This window comes from Parasteatoda tepidariorum, chromosome 7 (assembly GCF_043381705.1).
Source record: "Parasteatoda tepidariorum isolate YZ-2023 chromosome 7, CAS_Ptep_4.0, whole genome shotgun sequence".
Taxonomy (NCBI): Eukaryota; Metazoa; Arthropoda; class Arachnida; order Araneae; family Theridiidae; genus Parasteatoda; species Parasteatoda tepidariorum.
The window spans coordinates 31,952,945-31,967,321 of NC_092210.1; the positions used below are offsets into that span (position 1 = coordinate 31,952,945).

The 14,377-nt window shown below is 26.5% G+C and overlaps 1 protein-coding gene across 1 annotated transcript in view; it reads right to left on the reverse strand.

The window, feature by feature from the left end:
• Positions 1 to 413: 413 nt before the first annotated feature.
• The window catches only part of LOC107446684 (chromodomain-helicase-DNA-binding protein 1), a gene marked incomplete at its 5' end in the record, with an annotated part of 45,824 nt that continues 31,860 nt past the window's right edge, over positions 414 to 14,377 (reverse strand). Inside the window, 9 exon segments of the mRNA XM_043043196.2 lie at positions 414 to 1,003; positions 4,027 to 4,149; positions 7,434 to 7,604; positions 9,549 to 9,721; positions 10,481 to 10,634; positions 10,755 to 10,927; positions 11,037 to 11,044; positions 12,917 to 13,076; positions 13,390 to 13,533. Of these exon segments, the coding sequence (XP_042899130.2) occupies positions 736 to 1,003; positions 4,027 to 4,149; positions 7,434 to 7,604; positions 9,549 to 9,721; positions 10,481 to 10,634; positions 10,755 to 10,927; positions 11,037 to 11,044; positions 12,917 to 13,076; positions 13,390 to 13,533 (1,374 nt within the window).

Sequence of the window (14,377 nt, forward strand, 5' to 3'; positions counted from 1 at the left end):
AAAAAAATCTCATTTTCGAAAATGGAAAATAAGCACTTTTTAAAAACGCTACGCACCATGTGATAGCAATAGAACACTTTTTTTTAAGGAAATTTTTCTTTTTTTAATAAAGCAAGTATTTGAATTTTTTTTTTAAAATTAAGAGTTAAACTTAAACTGTTGCCAACACTTTTTACTTACGTGCTGTGTGAAAGTCTTTTTTTTTCCTTGAGGAATAAGAATTCCCGTCTTAAATTTATCTCTTTGCGAACCTGAATCAAAGAGTCTTAAATTACACCATATATAAACTATTGAACAAGAAGTAATTATATATTACTCATTTTTTGTAGTAAAGATAATTTTTTACCCTCTGTTTAATTCTTTTACAGTGAATAGATCTCTGATATAATACAAAAATTAACAGAACCAAAACAAAAACTGAAAACCATTAATTTATTATTTACAAATTGATTTTTCTTCTTTATACTGTAATGTACATAAGAAAAAGCACTTTCATTTCTGCTTGTTGTGGAATGCATTAGTTTGTACACATGATGATAATTCCTTGTAGCAAATTAGATTTAAATGATAATGAAGTTTGTCGATTTTACCACATCACAGTGTTAATTGATGATTAAATTATGGGTATGATATTTACATATTCACACAGTTGTGTTCATAGAAAATATATTAATATATATATATGTAGTCCTAAACTGTTCCTGATGCAAAAGACATATACAAGACTAGGAAATTTTAGTTTTTGAATTTGTGATCACTACTGGAACTATGATCTTTTCTTCTACGCCAAGAATCGGCGTGACCTTGATAGGATCCATATGAATCACCGGAATGATCTGACCCATGATGAGGTGGTTGGGAGCCCATTGAAGGAGGTGAATGTACAGGGGGTGCAGGTCCATAGTTATAACCACTATGAGCAGGAGGAGGTTGACCAGGCATACCATAAGGTGCCGGACGCATACCATATGAAGAGTAGCCCCCACCACCACTTTGATGATATCTGTAATAACAAATTTAATACTGTAGACATTTGAATATTCAAAAGAATTATCTGCATTCTTATAATGCTAAGTTTAATTTTTACAGAATTCAGTAGTGAAACTTTTTAGTAAATCTACGAAAAAAAATGTGTTTTAGTAAATGTAAGACATTAAGAAATAATTAGCGAAAAAAATTAAAAATAGGCAATTTTTCGCATTTTGAAAGTTTTGTACGCTGTATAAATTCTACATGTTTAAATATTTGGTGAAAATGGCTTGTAATGTCATAAACAACTGCAATAAATGCTGAAAAACAATAAAAATATAACTGCTAAAAGTAAAAATTTTACAGTTGTTTGTCGCTTTTTCGGATCAGAAATGAGAAAAATGTTTAGCAATGACATGAATTCTTGATGCAAATGTTACTCAAATTCGAAATTCATGTGTAACAACATCATATATAAAATAATGGAATTCAAAAGATGATGGGGAAACAAATGCCAAAAAATGACTTCTGGCTGCCTTAAAAAATTGGAAAACATCACGGATTTATGATAGAATCTTCATTAATCTGGCATGTCAAAAAGCAATAAGTCAGGTTTCGTAATTAATATCAGATTAAATATATTGAAATTTGAAACACCAAGGGGGAAAAAAAACCCAAAAAAATAAAAAATCAGACTTTTTTTAAAAAATGGGTTTTAAATTGTGTAGTACGCAGTAACAGACAAAATTGGATAAAAATTATGGAGAATCCATGAAAGTTGAAATTTTTGTTTTTATCACATAATTTGCATTAAGTCTGAATTGTACAGTGAAAAACGATTTATATTCTTAAATGGAATCGAAATTATCATCNAAAAAAAAAAAAAAAAAAAAAAAAAAAAAAAAAAAAAAATCAGACTTTTTTTAAAAAATGGGTTTTAAATTATGTAGTATGCAGTAACAGACAAAATTGGATAAAAATTATGGAGAATCCATTAATGTTGAAATTTCTGTTTTTATCATATAATTTGCATTAAGTCTGAATTGTACAGTGAAAAACGATTTATATTCTTAAATGGAATCGAAATTATCATCTGTACAGCCTGACCCCGATTCAACAAATTCATCGGAACCAGAACTGTCAAGGGTCGAAATAAAAATTTCTATACTTACAGCAACACAAAAACCCCATAATTAGAAATTGTACACTTTTTTTTATTCAGAGTTGTTGTTTTTTTTTTTTTTTTTTAAAGAAAAAAACAATAATTATGTACAAGTTCATTTTAAATTTTTAGGTATGAGCTGAGTAATGTTTAACAGATTCCCCACTCGAAAAATGGGAGTTTAAATTATCCTTACATGTGACATAAATGTTAAAACCTTATCTTTTTCTTTCCCAGACAATATGGATACAGTAGACATTTGAAAAGCAACCTAATTTTTTTTCTTTTCAACCAGAACTAATACAAAAGAAGAGTAAAAATTTCTGTGGTTTTTAAAATAATTTGTTAAATTTGAGTTTTTTCTTCATTAAATAGGGTCTTATGGGAGAAAAGAAAATAGGATTCCTTCATAAACCCTATTTTACGAGAGGCCTAAACCCTAAAAATTTAATGACATATCAAAGACTATTTTCTACATCATTTTAATTGTTTTTAAATTTAAATGTTTTAGCTTTCTTAATAGAAGACATTAAAAAAGAAATTGAACAAGCATATTTTTAAACTTATTACTGTAAAATATTAAATGGAAAGAAAAAATTTAGTATAGTTTTTTCTTAATTCAGATAGGGTAAACCAACCAGTGAATGAACACTACCCAGTGAAGGAACATTTCATATATATTGATTAAAAATAAGAATTTGAAAGTTTTTCTTTAGATTGATTGGTAACAATAGCTTACTGCCAAACAATAGGAAGTCATCTAGCAATGTTTTGGATTACCTGGTCAAATAGACTTCTCTGGAAAAATTTTTGAATTTGTTATTATCTCTGCAACACCTTGTTTCTTTGAAAAAATTATAAGGTGAGTGTTTGTATTAATATGTTTGAAGTGGAATTAATTGCAGGTAATAGTTTTACTTTTCTCACTGTGAAAAAGAGAATTCAAAATATAGTTATTGAAGTTACGTTTTATTTTTTTTAAGCATCATAGCATAATAAAGTACTGATATAAGGGGGTGTTTATTTGCTGGGTTATCAAACAATGAAAAACCAGAGAAGGAACAAGTGTTCCTTTACTGGGTTTTTTTTTTTCTCTAAGTTAATGAAAGTAAAAGATAAACTTTAATTTTCTTGTAACTTTAGTGATGTTCCGCATCAAAAGTATGTTAAAAATACGAAAAACAACTTCTAACCAGTGAGGGAACAGGCATGTTCCTGGTATAGATTTACCAGTGAATGAACAGTATGTGTTAATATGTTGACACTTTAATTTTCAATTCATGATTACAAAAAAAAGTTAACATTTTCCAAGTATTTATATGTTATAATTTCAAGAATAGGCTTGTTTTTAAATATTTGTATGGCTTATAAATTCATAAAGAGCATTAAAAAATAACCAAAATTAAGTGTTCCTTTACTGGGTGTTCATTCACTGGTAAGAGCTGTTCCTTCACTTGGTCTTCTTACTACTTGTTATTTGAACCTCCAAAACTTTAAAACAATATTATGTAAGTTCTCTACAATTTTTTTTACATAATTTGCAATTAGTAAAAAATATGTTGACACTGTCATTTAACTAAAATTACGAATTTTGAAATTAATATATTTTTTAAAAGGCAAGCAAAGCTTAAGTGTTCCTTCACTGGTTAGTTTACCCTACTTTTTATTTTCTTCTTCTAAGTTGTCTATTTTTTAAAAAAAATTTTAACATAAATAAAAAAATTTTTTACTGAAACCATTTATTCTCTTAATGAAATGTCATATAGAAAAATACCAACAAAAAAAAAATCTTTACTACTACATAAAAATTGATTTCAATGCCTTAAATTTTTTTTAAAAAATATTTTTGATTGTTCAGGAAAAATTTATTAAGCAAATATGAAAGACATAATTACCTATTATTATGCCTATCTGGAGGATATGGGTAATCTCTATGAGGTTTTCCTCGCTGGAAATTGTTGCCTTCTTCTCTAGAATAGTTTCTGTAGTGATCACGTTTGTTATAATCATTTGAATACCTAAAATGGGGAGAGAAAAAAAAGCAATTTTAAATTTAAGTTATAAATTCAACACAATTTTAAGCTACTCTTATAATATTTTTTCCCTGTCTTTAAATGAAGTTTTGATAACTGGACTGAAAAAGGTACTTTCTGAAAAAAGTAAATATTAACAAGTACAACAAAATTAATCACGTTATTACTATTTGTGCAAATAACTCCACGCACTAAGTTTTTATTAATAAAATTAAGAAAAAATAATTTAGCAGCAAATTAATTTAAATAAGTTTGCCATAGTAAATATTTTTATTTTAATTATGTTGCACCAAGATTGTGTGAAACCGAAAAATATTTTGAATGTTAAGGACATACAGAGGTTGGACAGAATAAAGGACACACATTAATGTTAACTAATTTTTTCATATTTCTCAAATGCTTAGAGAATTATTTTAAAAAGTGTTTAAGCCATGCAATTAACATACATATCAATAAAGTTTAAAACTTATAGAGGTTTGAGGGACCGGCAATAAATTACAGACACCCTATGCCAAAAAATACAATAATAAGTTTGTAACTCACCTCAATTACGTTGATTATCATATAAAATAACTGCACAAAATTTCATAAACCTAACTTAAATATCCATGAAGATGTGGACATTTTTATAAAAAACTTTTTTTTTAGACTTACATTTTTTTGCTATAATTGCAGAAATAATCAATAAAATAATTCTCTCTAGAAGTAATTTTTAATTTTGCAAAAAGTAATTTTTAATTTTGAAAACAAATTTTTAAATTGTGCAAGGTATGAGTATTTAAAGAATATTTTTAGGCTACATAGCAGAAAACATTTAAAAAAAAATTTCATAATTTCGTTTTGAATCAAATTTGATAACTTATGTAAAAAAAATCAAATTTAAATATCTTGAAAATTTAAAAAGCTTCTAACAATTTTCTAAGGAATTTTTCTTAATTTGGAAAGAAAGTTTTAAATGGTAAGGGGTTTTCCACAAATTAAATTTCGTACTATTAAATTAGATTTATTAAAAATGATAATGGCATTATTATCGAAATCGGCATCAATGCTTGAATGACGTATTGGCATCATTATCAGAACATAGGACCACACCCTATTGAATCATGTTTTATTTCCTAATATCATCACATTTTGTTGTCCGGACCATCATTTTAGAGTATTATCATTTGTGGAAAACCCCTTATCATTTGGAGTATTCAATAAGAAGTACAACAGCTACTAAGAAATTTGTTAGAAACTTTTTAAATTTTTTAGGATATTCAAATCAGAATTTTGTCATAGGTTACCAAAATACGATTCTAAACTAAATACTCATATCTTCCGCAATTTATAACGAATATTTTTGTTTTTTAAATTCTTAAATATTTTATTATTAATTTAAAATGACTCTAAATATTTTGTTCAATTTCATTGAATATATTTCTTCAGTTATAGTAAGAAAACATAAGTCAAAAAATTTAATTTTTATAAAACGTTCATATCTCCATGAATATGAGAACCAACATAATTGACATGAGTTACAAGCTTATTGCTGATTTTTTGGCATAGGGTGTTCAAAAACATTCTTTTTTGTTTGTAATTTATTGCCGGTCCCTCAAACTTCTAAAACTTTAAACTTCATAGATATACACAAGAAATCGAATGAGTTCAACGCTTCTAAAGTTTTAAAAGAATTCTCTAAGTATTTCTTAAGAATTATGAAGTAAATGAGTCAGTATAGAAGTGTTTCCATGATTCTTGATTGAATCTTGAAGAGTAAAAGAAACTTGCAAAAATCTAGAAGTTGGCAGCTATGTAAAAATATCAAGGCAAAAAACAAAGAAAGAACATTTGGACAATTGCAATTTATTGTATTGAATACATGTTGCAGTTATAGTTGCATACAGTCTAATGTTATTTTTCTATCTCAGGAATATAGTTTCAGTGTATAGGAAGCCGAGAGGTCTAAATTTATGCCACGAAAAATTATTAATACTAGGGACCGTATTTTTTTTCTTTTTTTACAATTTCAAGTTTATTAAGGATGTTCATTACTCTATCTCTTAATCAATTGCGAAATTTATGTTTAGGATCCTCAGCATTCAGAAAGAAAGATTCTGCTTCCGACATGTTAACTGACAGATCATAAGAACATAATATTATTTTTAAATAAATAACTAATCAATATTATTTGTGAATCTTTTTTGATTCATTATAGTAAGAAATCACTGCTAAGCATTCTATTAACCCATTGCTTACAGCTGGTACAATAAATGGACCAGAATGACTTCATCATGCTAAGTGCCGTAAGCAAGATGTTAAATAAAAATATATAAGTAAAATATATATATAAAAAGATATATAAATATATATATAAGTAATAAAAAAAATATGAAAATAATTATCAAATTTTAATTTTAAAAAAATTTAGTACTTGAATTCTAAACGCTTACAACCATTAAATTTGGGAGCTATGTTCAACAGCATGAATTTTTATTAATCTAATATATATTTATTAATCTAATAACATATTAAGATATAATCTAATATATATTGTGTTAGTTTAGTTTTCAAACCTTAAAACTTTTTACGAAAATCAGGGGGTCGACCTATACGCCCCCAATCAGTCGGACATTCATTGATCGTAAAATATTGATAAATCATGAGCAATAAAATAGATATGAATAACTCTGTATAAATTTACCTCTTTCAAAAAAATATTTTTAAAATATTATATACCATTAATTTTATATTTTCTCTCTCCCTCTCTCTTTTTTATTTATTATTATTATTTTTTTTTTTTTTTGCATGTTAAGTTTTTTTGATAGAAACAATACTTTAAATTACGTTCAGAAAACATTATTTTGCTTTATTTGAGGATTGTCTCACAACACCTTAATTTGAGAGCAAAAATAATAATATCCAGATGCAACAATGTGAAATATTTTTAACTTAAAATTTTTTTGTAGATTCAATAAATTTTTTTTAAGAAATATTCAGATTTGTGTTTTCAGCTGTCGAGGTATAAGCCTGACATACTAGAAATTTGCTATCTTGTAATCATTGATATGGCAGGTCAACTTATACACCGAGATACACGGTATTCCAAAATATTAATTAGTTACTAAATAAATCAGGAAATTATGGTCAGATAATTTTCTTTCTTTTTCTCGGAAGAAAACTATTACATTAGTGTTAATATAAATTTATTTTAACGAATTACTAAAATGCAAATTAAAATACTAGGCAGGCGTGATTACACAGAAAGTACTACTGTATAATATACTTGCCTATCTTTTGACCAATTTCCACTCGAATGATTTGAATTGTTCCAACGATCCATTTTCATCTTATTTGGTACACCATCTCTATGATTTGAATAACCATGATGAGGTGCACCAGAATAACTATTGGATGGACTTTTTTGTGGATACAAATTCTTGTCTGAACTTCGACTATCACTAAAGTCAAAATAAATATATAACTAAATTGCAATTGAAAATTATGTATTTTTGACAACACTATTTCAAGGTAACTAAGCGTAAAAGTATTAATTTCATAATTTTAAGAAAATTAGTACTGAAAATCAATAACAAACTGTTTTGTTCTATTATGAACTCTTCTAAATTACCCAACAGAAATGCTCCTCTTATAATTTATATCATATTAAATTCATAAAACTATTTAAAAATTCTACATTAATAATTATACTATTTTTTAACATTATTTTTAAGAAACACAGTTAAAACTAACACAGTTTATAAATCCATTTAACACTTGAAAAGAGACTAGTTTTCTTATTACAGGCTAATTTTTGACTGTCAAATTTCAGACTACACGCTGGCACTGACTGCTTGGCAGAACATTAGTCAAAATAGAATTACTCTATATCAATGTACACTACCCAACAATAATAGAAGAGAAGCATTCACTTTTTGACATTTTTTTAAATTTCTCAAAAAACACTCAAAGGATTATTTTGTAACATTCGAGTTGTTTAGTTCATGTGATTTTTTTAAACTTAGCAATAAGATGTAAAGCTTTCAGAGGTTTAGGGATCGACAATAAATAATGAAAGAAAGCAATTATTTATTTTTTTAAAACTACTTATGCCAGAAAATCAAGCAACCAGATTGTAACTTGTATTGATTACTTTAGTTTTTATTTACAATTACTGCATAAATTTTGGAGGCCTAAATAAATACTTATACAGATATAGACATTAAAAAAATTAATAATAATTGTCTTATGCTTTTTTTTTTGCCATAACTTCAAAAATAATCAGAAAAATTAAACAAAATTTTTGGAGCAATTTAGATCTAAAAACAAAAATCAATCATTTAAAGAAGTACAAAAAGTATATAGACAATTACTCAAAACTTTTTACATTTTTAAGATATTGAAATAAGACTTCTTTCATTAGTTGCCAAATGCAGTTCACTACATAATTATGAGGAAGAAAAAGCTTTTTAAATTGTTCGCGCACGCGCAGTACAAAAGAACTACTTCTAATACTCATATCCCTCGTAGTTTGAAGCAAACTTTTATCAAATTTTAAAACAAAATTTTGTATTTAATTTTAAATTGCTCCAAAAACTTTTGTTTAATTTTACTGAATATTTTTAAAGTTATAGCGAAAAACGTAAGATAAAAAATAATTACTTTTTCTTAAAAAATTTCCATATCTCTATAAATATTTAAGATAGAATTAAGAAGTTTCATACAGTTTCTTGCATATAACAATTAAAGTAATCAATACAAGCTTATTGCTTGATTTGCTGGCATAAGATGTTTGAACATACTAGTTTTCTTTCGTAATTTATTGTCGAACCCTCAAATCTCTGAAAGCTTTAAAACTTTATTGCAAGCTAAGAAAAATCGCATGAACTAAACAACACAAGTTACAAAATAATCCTTTAAGTTATTTTTGAGGAATTTTAAAAAATGTCAAAAAGTGAAAATGTGTCTTCCATTATTGTAGGGTAGTGTATGTTCAATTTGCCAAGCAAAATATTTTGAATTCAAACAATCTTTTGACCTATCAAGGACTAGAAAGAAGCTACTAAGATAACAGAGAGATTAGCAAATTATATTGAGAGGAAGCAAGAACAATAATTATTTCTCTATGATCAGACTATAATTAAAATTGTCCTTTTTTTTTACAGTTCAAATTTTAAGTCGTTTATTGTTCACTTTCAATTGTTTATTGTTCACCCTGATTCTTCTCTGGTGCAGTGGACTGTCCTAACACACATGAAAACAAAATATTAAAAGGAAAACATTAAAATATCTTCCAAGTGGAAAAGCAACTATCTGCAAATCATTAAACACAAGCCATAAAATGTTGTTAGATTTAGTTTAATAGTAAATACATCTCTTAAACATTAACATTAAGCTTTTCTTACCTATCTCTCCTTTCAGATATTTTTCTGTCATTAGGACTGTCTGAGTATTTCTTTTTTAATGGTCGATCACCTTTCCTACCAGGATCATCTTCAGCTGACCTTTTATTGGATGACCCTTGTTGAGAACGATGTTTGCTATTCTGTTTATCAGGTATAGATTGTTTGGGACTAGTCTGAAATCAAAAAGTTTAAACTTTACAATGGAAATTAAATTGCTACCCCCTACTATTCCCCAGAATAGTTAACAATGAAATTGTAATTGTTAGAATTCTGACCTGTGCCAATCTGAAAATTTTCAAACAGTTAAAGGATAAGCCTAATTTCAAAATATGGTTTAAGTGCAATAATAGTTAATGTTAATTACAAAATATAATTCATGAAGAGACAAGGGGTAAAAACTCTGAGAACTAAAAAAGTGAAATCACACATGTGCAAATTTCACCGAAATATTTAATAATGAACATGTTAAAACAGCACCTAGATATAAAATAGACAGGCAGTTAGATATATTATTAGAGCCTTGATTTTGATGATGTAGAGAATCCCAACAAATGCCCTAGAAAATTGCCCCATTAATGAATTAAAAATATTAAAATGAAACATTGTTTTCCTCCTTAAAATTAATTGCAATGCAGTACATATTGCATGTTCATTTAAGCTTAAAATAAATGTTATATGCTAAAATAACAAAAAAAAAGGAAAATAAAATGACTACTGAACATAATCAAAAATGAAAAAGAAAAAAAAAACCCAAAAAGTTAAAAAATTTTCTAAAATGCAAAAAATTGGGCTTAAATTATTCAACTGTGGAATTCTGAACAGTGGAAATCTGAGATTATTATTTATATTGCAGTGTACATGTGGAATTTTACTACATTACTTGTACTATAACTAATGTCTTTAAGAATCCAACTAACATAAAGACTACTTACATCAAGAATAGATTTTCTTTCCATGTTATCATTTGATTTCTTCGACTCAGATGGACGATTCGCCAGTTCTATATCTTTAATAGCTTGACGATATATTTTATACAGTTGCTTAGCATTTTGCTCAGTAAAGTTTGAAACAAAAATCCATAAGTTACTGTCAAGAGAATTAAAAAAAAAATAATAATAAATAAGTATTTATCAATAGCAAATAGAGAAAGACATACATTAAATGCATAAAAATTAAATGCTCATAATTTTTAATTTTATTACATACCTTCTCCATTCTTTTACTGATTCTGGATCTTTGTAACTCTTTAAGATTTCTGAAATTTTACGTCCAATTTTTAGCAAATATTGGGGAAAACGTCGTTTCTTTTCTTCTTCCAATTCAGATTTGAAATCAAGTCGCATCAAGTATTTTTTTACAGGCCTCATCTGTTCTTTGCACTAGATTAATGAATAAATAAGTTTTCTTTTAATTTGAAAGTTATCCAATGTAAAATATTTAAAGAAACAAAAAAATCAAGAGCAATAAACTATTTTTGTTGAAAGCAACAAAGAATACTGAAAAATTCCATAACTATTAATTACAATTAATAACAATAATTATATTATTCAATAACTAATTCAATAACTATTAAGGATGTATGTTATATAAAACCCTTCCGCCAAGGAAAATGAAAAAGACTGAATTTAACAATCATGAATAGCTGTTACATATTCACAAATGTGATAAAAGTAGAATATTATATGCTAAATATTTTTATTTTGAATGCCATCAGTCTTTGAAAAGTCGTTGCATTTTTATGGTAGGTTTTGAAGTCATGGAAAAATGTCCATTTAAATTTTTTTTTTAAAATTGAAAATAGAAATCAGATTACAATGAGAGGCAAAGAGAAAGAAAACAGTAAAAGTGTATGTCTATAAATAACTTTATCAAAATAGAGAACTTTGTCCTAAGGCTAAAGATTAACGAGAAAAGATAATTTATGAAAGTTTACAATTTATAACCACGTGTTAGTGCTAAATTTTATTACCAATATAAAATATTTTCAACTACTAAACTTAATGACAGTGAAGACTTCATTTTTTACATCACATTTAGTGTTAAATTAATTAAAACATTAAAAACTTTCTTACCATTTATCACAAAAACTTTTATCATCACTATATAGTTGCAATATCTATTTAAAAACAAAGTTTATCTGCATACTTTTTAAAAATTAGTTACTAATCTCATTTTTAGGCAGGGTGCTGTTTGTATTTGGTAATATTTCTCTCTTAAACTTTTTAGTGTTCGATTTGTGATTCTGAAATAAGCTCAATTTTAAACATTGAACTTTTAACATTATTCATGTACGCTTTGCAATGATTAATATGCACTGTAATTTAAAGTACATAAATTTGATTTAAAAAGTTGCTTATTATATTCTAATTGCCTTTAAGCTCTAAAAGTTTATGATTTTTACATTTTTAATTTGTTTCACACACCAGGGCAAATTTTAGATGTCTATGTTATGTAAAAAATATTAATAAAAAGAGACGCTNGGTAGAATTGAAAGAGCAATAATGTGATTCTGGATGGACAAAAATGGTGCTAAATTGTGGGTAAAAAACATCTGGCAAATCCGTCCTGGTTGCGTAAGAAAACCAGAAAGCCTTTTAGAGTGGGACATGTTTAGGTCCCACCTTACAGATAATACAAAAAAAGTTGTAATTATAATACAAAAAAATTTTAATAATTGTAATTGATAGCGGAAGACGGATATAATGAACTATTTATGTAATAACGAAAATCAATGAAGTATATAGGTAAAGGTATGTTATTTCTTTAAAATAAAAGTATTTTTCTATATTGAAATTTTTTTAATCTATAATTTTTTATATTCGGCGTATACCGCGCACCCGTAAATTCCAATGTTATTTTTTGTATTAAAAGTGCGCGTTATACGCCGGAATATACGGTAGCTAACAAGAAAATGTCTAAGATTGCCATTTTGGTGGCTCACTTAATCTAAAGACAAACGTAATTTTTTCTTTAATTGAGATGGTTCAGGTTAATTAAAAAAATAACCACCAGGTTCCACCAATTAAAAAAATAACAAAGACAGTTACTGTTATTGTTGAATTACGTTAGTTGGAATAGCAGAGTAAGTAAGAGTAGCATGTACATCACAAATCCTTATCTAAAATTCAGCAATTATTTTATCAAATTAAATAGCCCAATGAAAAAGATTAAATACTTTTTAAAGATTAAATTTTTTTAAAAGGTTTTTTCAAAATTTTTAAAGAAATTAATTTTTTTAAGCTCAACTAATAAGCAATTATATTTTGAAAGTATCAGTAAAAAGCAAATTAATAATTTAAACTGGAACTTTTTAAAAATAATTATAAATAAAATATCTAAGAAAAAAAAATATGCAAAAACTTAATAGCTTACTTTTTCTTTTGGTGGTTTTGGTTTCTCAGGTGGTTCTTTCTTTGTTTTCTTTTTCTTTGATGAAGATTCACTATCACTTAAAACTATTGATTTAATAGGAGCTGGAGATGCTGGTTCAAGCTTAACAACAGGCTTTTCAGTCTCTTTAGTAGTGGTCTGTAATATTTTAAACTACATTACTATAAGGACTTAAAAATTAACATCATCAACTGTAAGTATTATTTTTGAATATTATAAATCAAGAATGAAACTACAAAAAAATTATTTAATTGCATAACACATAAATAATAAATTCTTAAACATAAAGAAAGAATATAAAAATCATAAATAAGTCAGTCGAAGAGTGCATATTTGTGATTTTTATATTGTTTCTACACTTTACAATCAGCACAAGAAAGAACCCTATCTTTTTTGAGTAAGTTTTTTTATTTCAAAGCTATATATTGTATATACACACAAAATTACTTACGGAGGAATCGGAAGCATCACTATCTGTGTTATCAATAATAGCTTTACTAATATGTTTTGTTTCAATCTTGCTTTTGCGGGGAGCCTTAACTTTGCGACCTTCTTCAGTCTTTACTTTACGACCACGTTTTGATTTTGGTATTTCCTGAAAAAATGACAATAAACATAAATTAAAAATAAATAGATCACACATACCTACTAATATTGCAGTTTGCTACGTCGCAGGTACCTATTTCATATTTTTCCACATTCTTAGTATAGTGAATAAATATAATTGAACAATTATAAGGCATGCATACAATTACAATGGATATCGCCAACTTTTAGCAAAGTAGACTTGATGGTCTACATACTATTCTTCTTATTGAAAGATATTGTTTCTTTTTTTTTCTACTTTGAATTCTGAATTTAAATTAAGACTATTTAATTAAGGCCATTTTTATTATTAAAAAGATTTAATATGTTTATAACTCATAATTATTGGAATATCTTAAAACCAAAAGGGTTGTAATATTAAAATTTACAATAAAAAAAAATCTATTTTGCAAAACAATTTGACTTTGAATGCATATACGTTTAAAAATAAAAGCATTGAATTGTACTACAAACAAGACAAGCATAAAAAACGTTATTTTTTTTTTAAGAAAGAAAAATTTCTGGTCATGATATCAATTCGTAAGAATATTTCTTAGACAGGGCTCCCACTCAATTTCAGAAAAAAATTCCCTGGCTTTTCTAGGTATACATTTTAATGAAAATCCATACCATATTTAATCTATACCATGCTACTTTTCATCAGAAGTTTTTCCAAGTTTTTTTTGACTATTTCTTGCTTCTTAGAGTTAAAATAAAATTAACTGACAATTCCGGGTTTTCCCTGTTCTCGCTGACCCATGGGATCCCTGTAAGAGGTATTCGGGAAAAATATATGTAGTTCAGTTAAATTAGGAACCTCTGTTCTAGATAGATCATAGATACATAGTACTTAC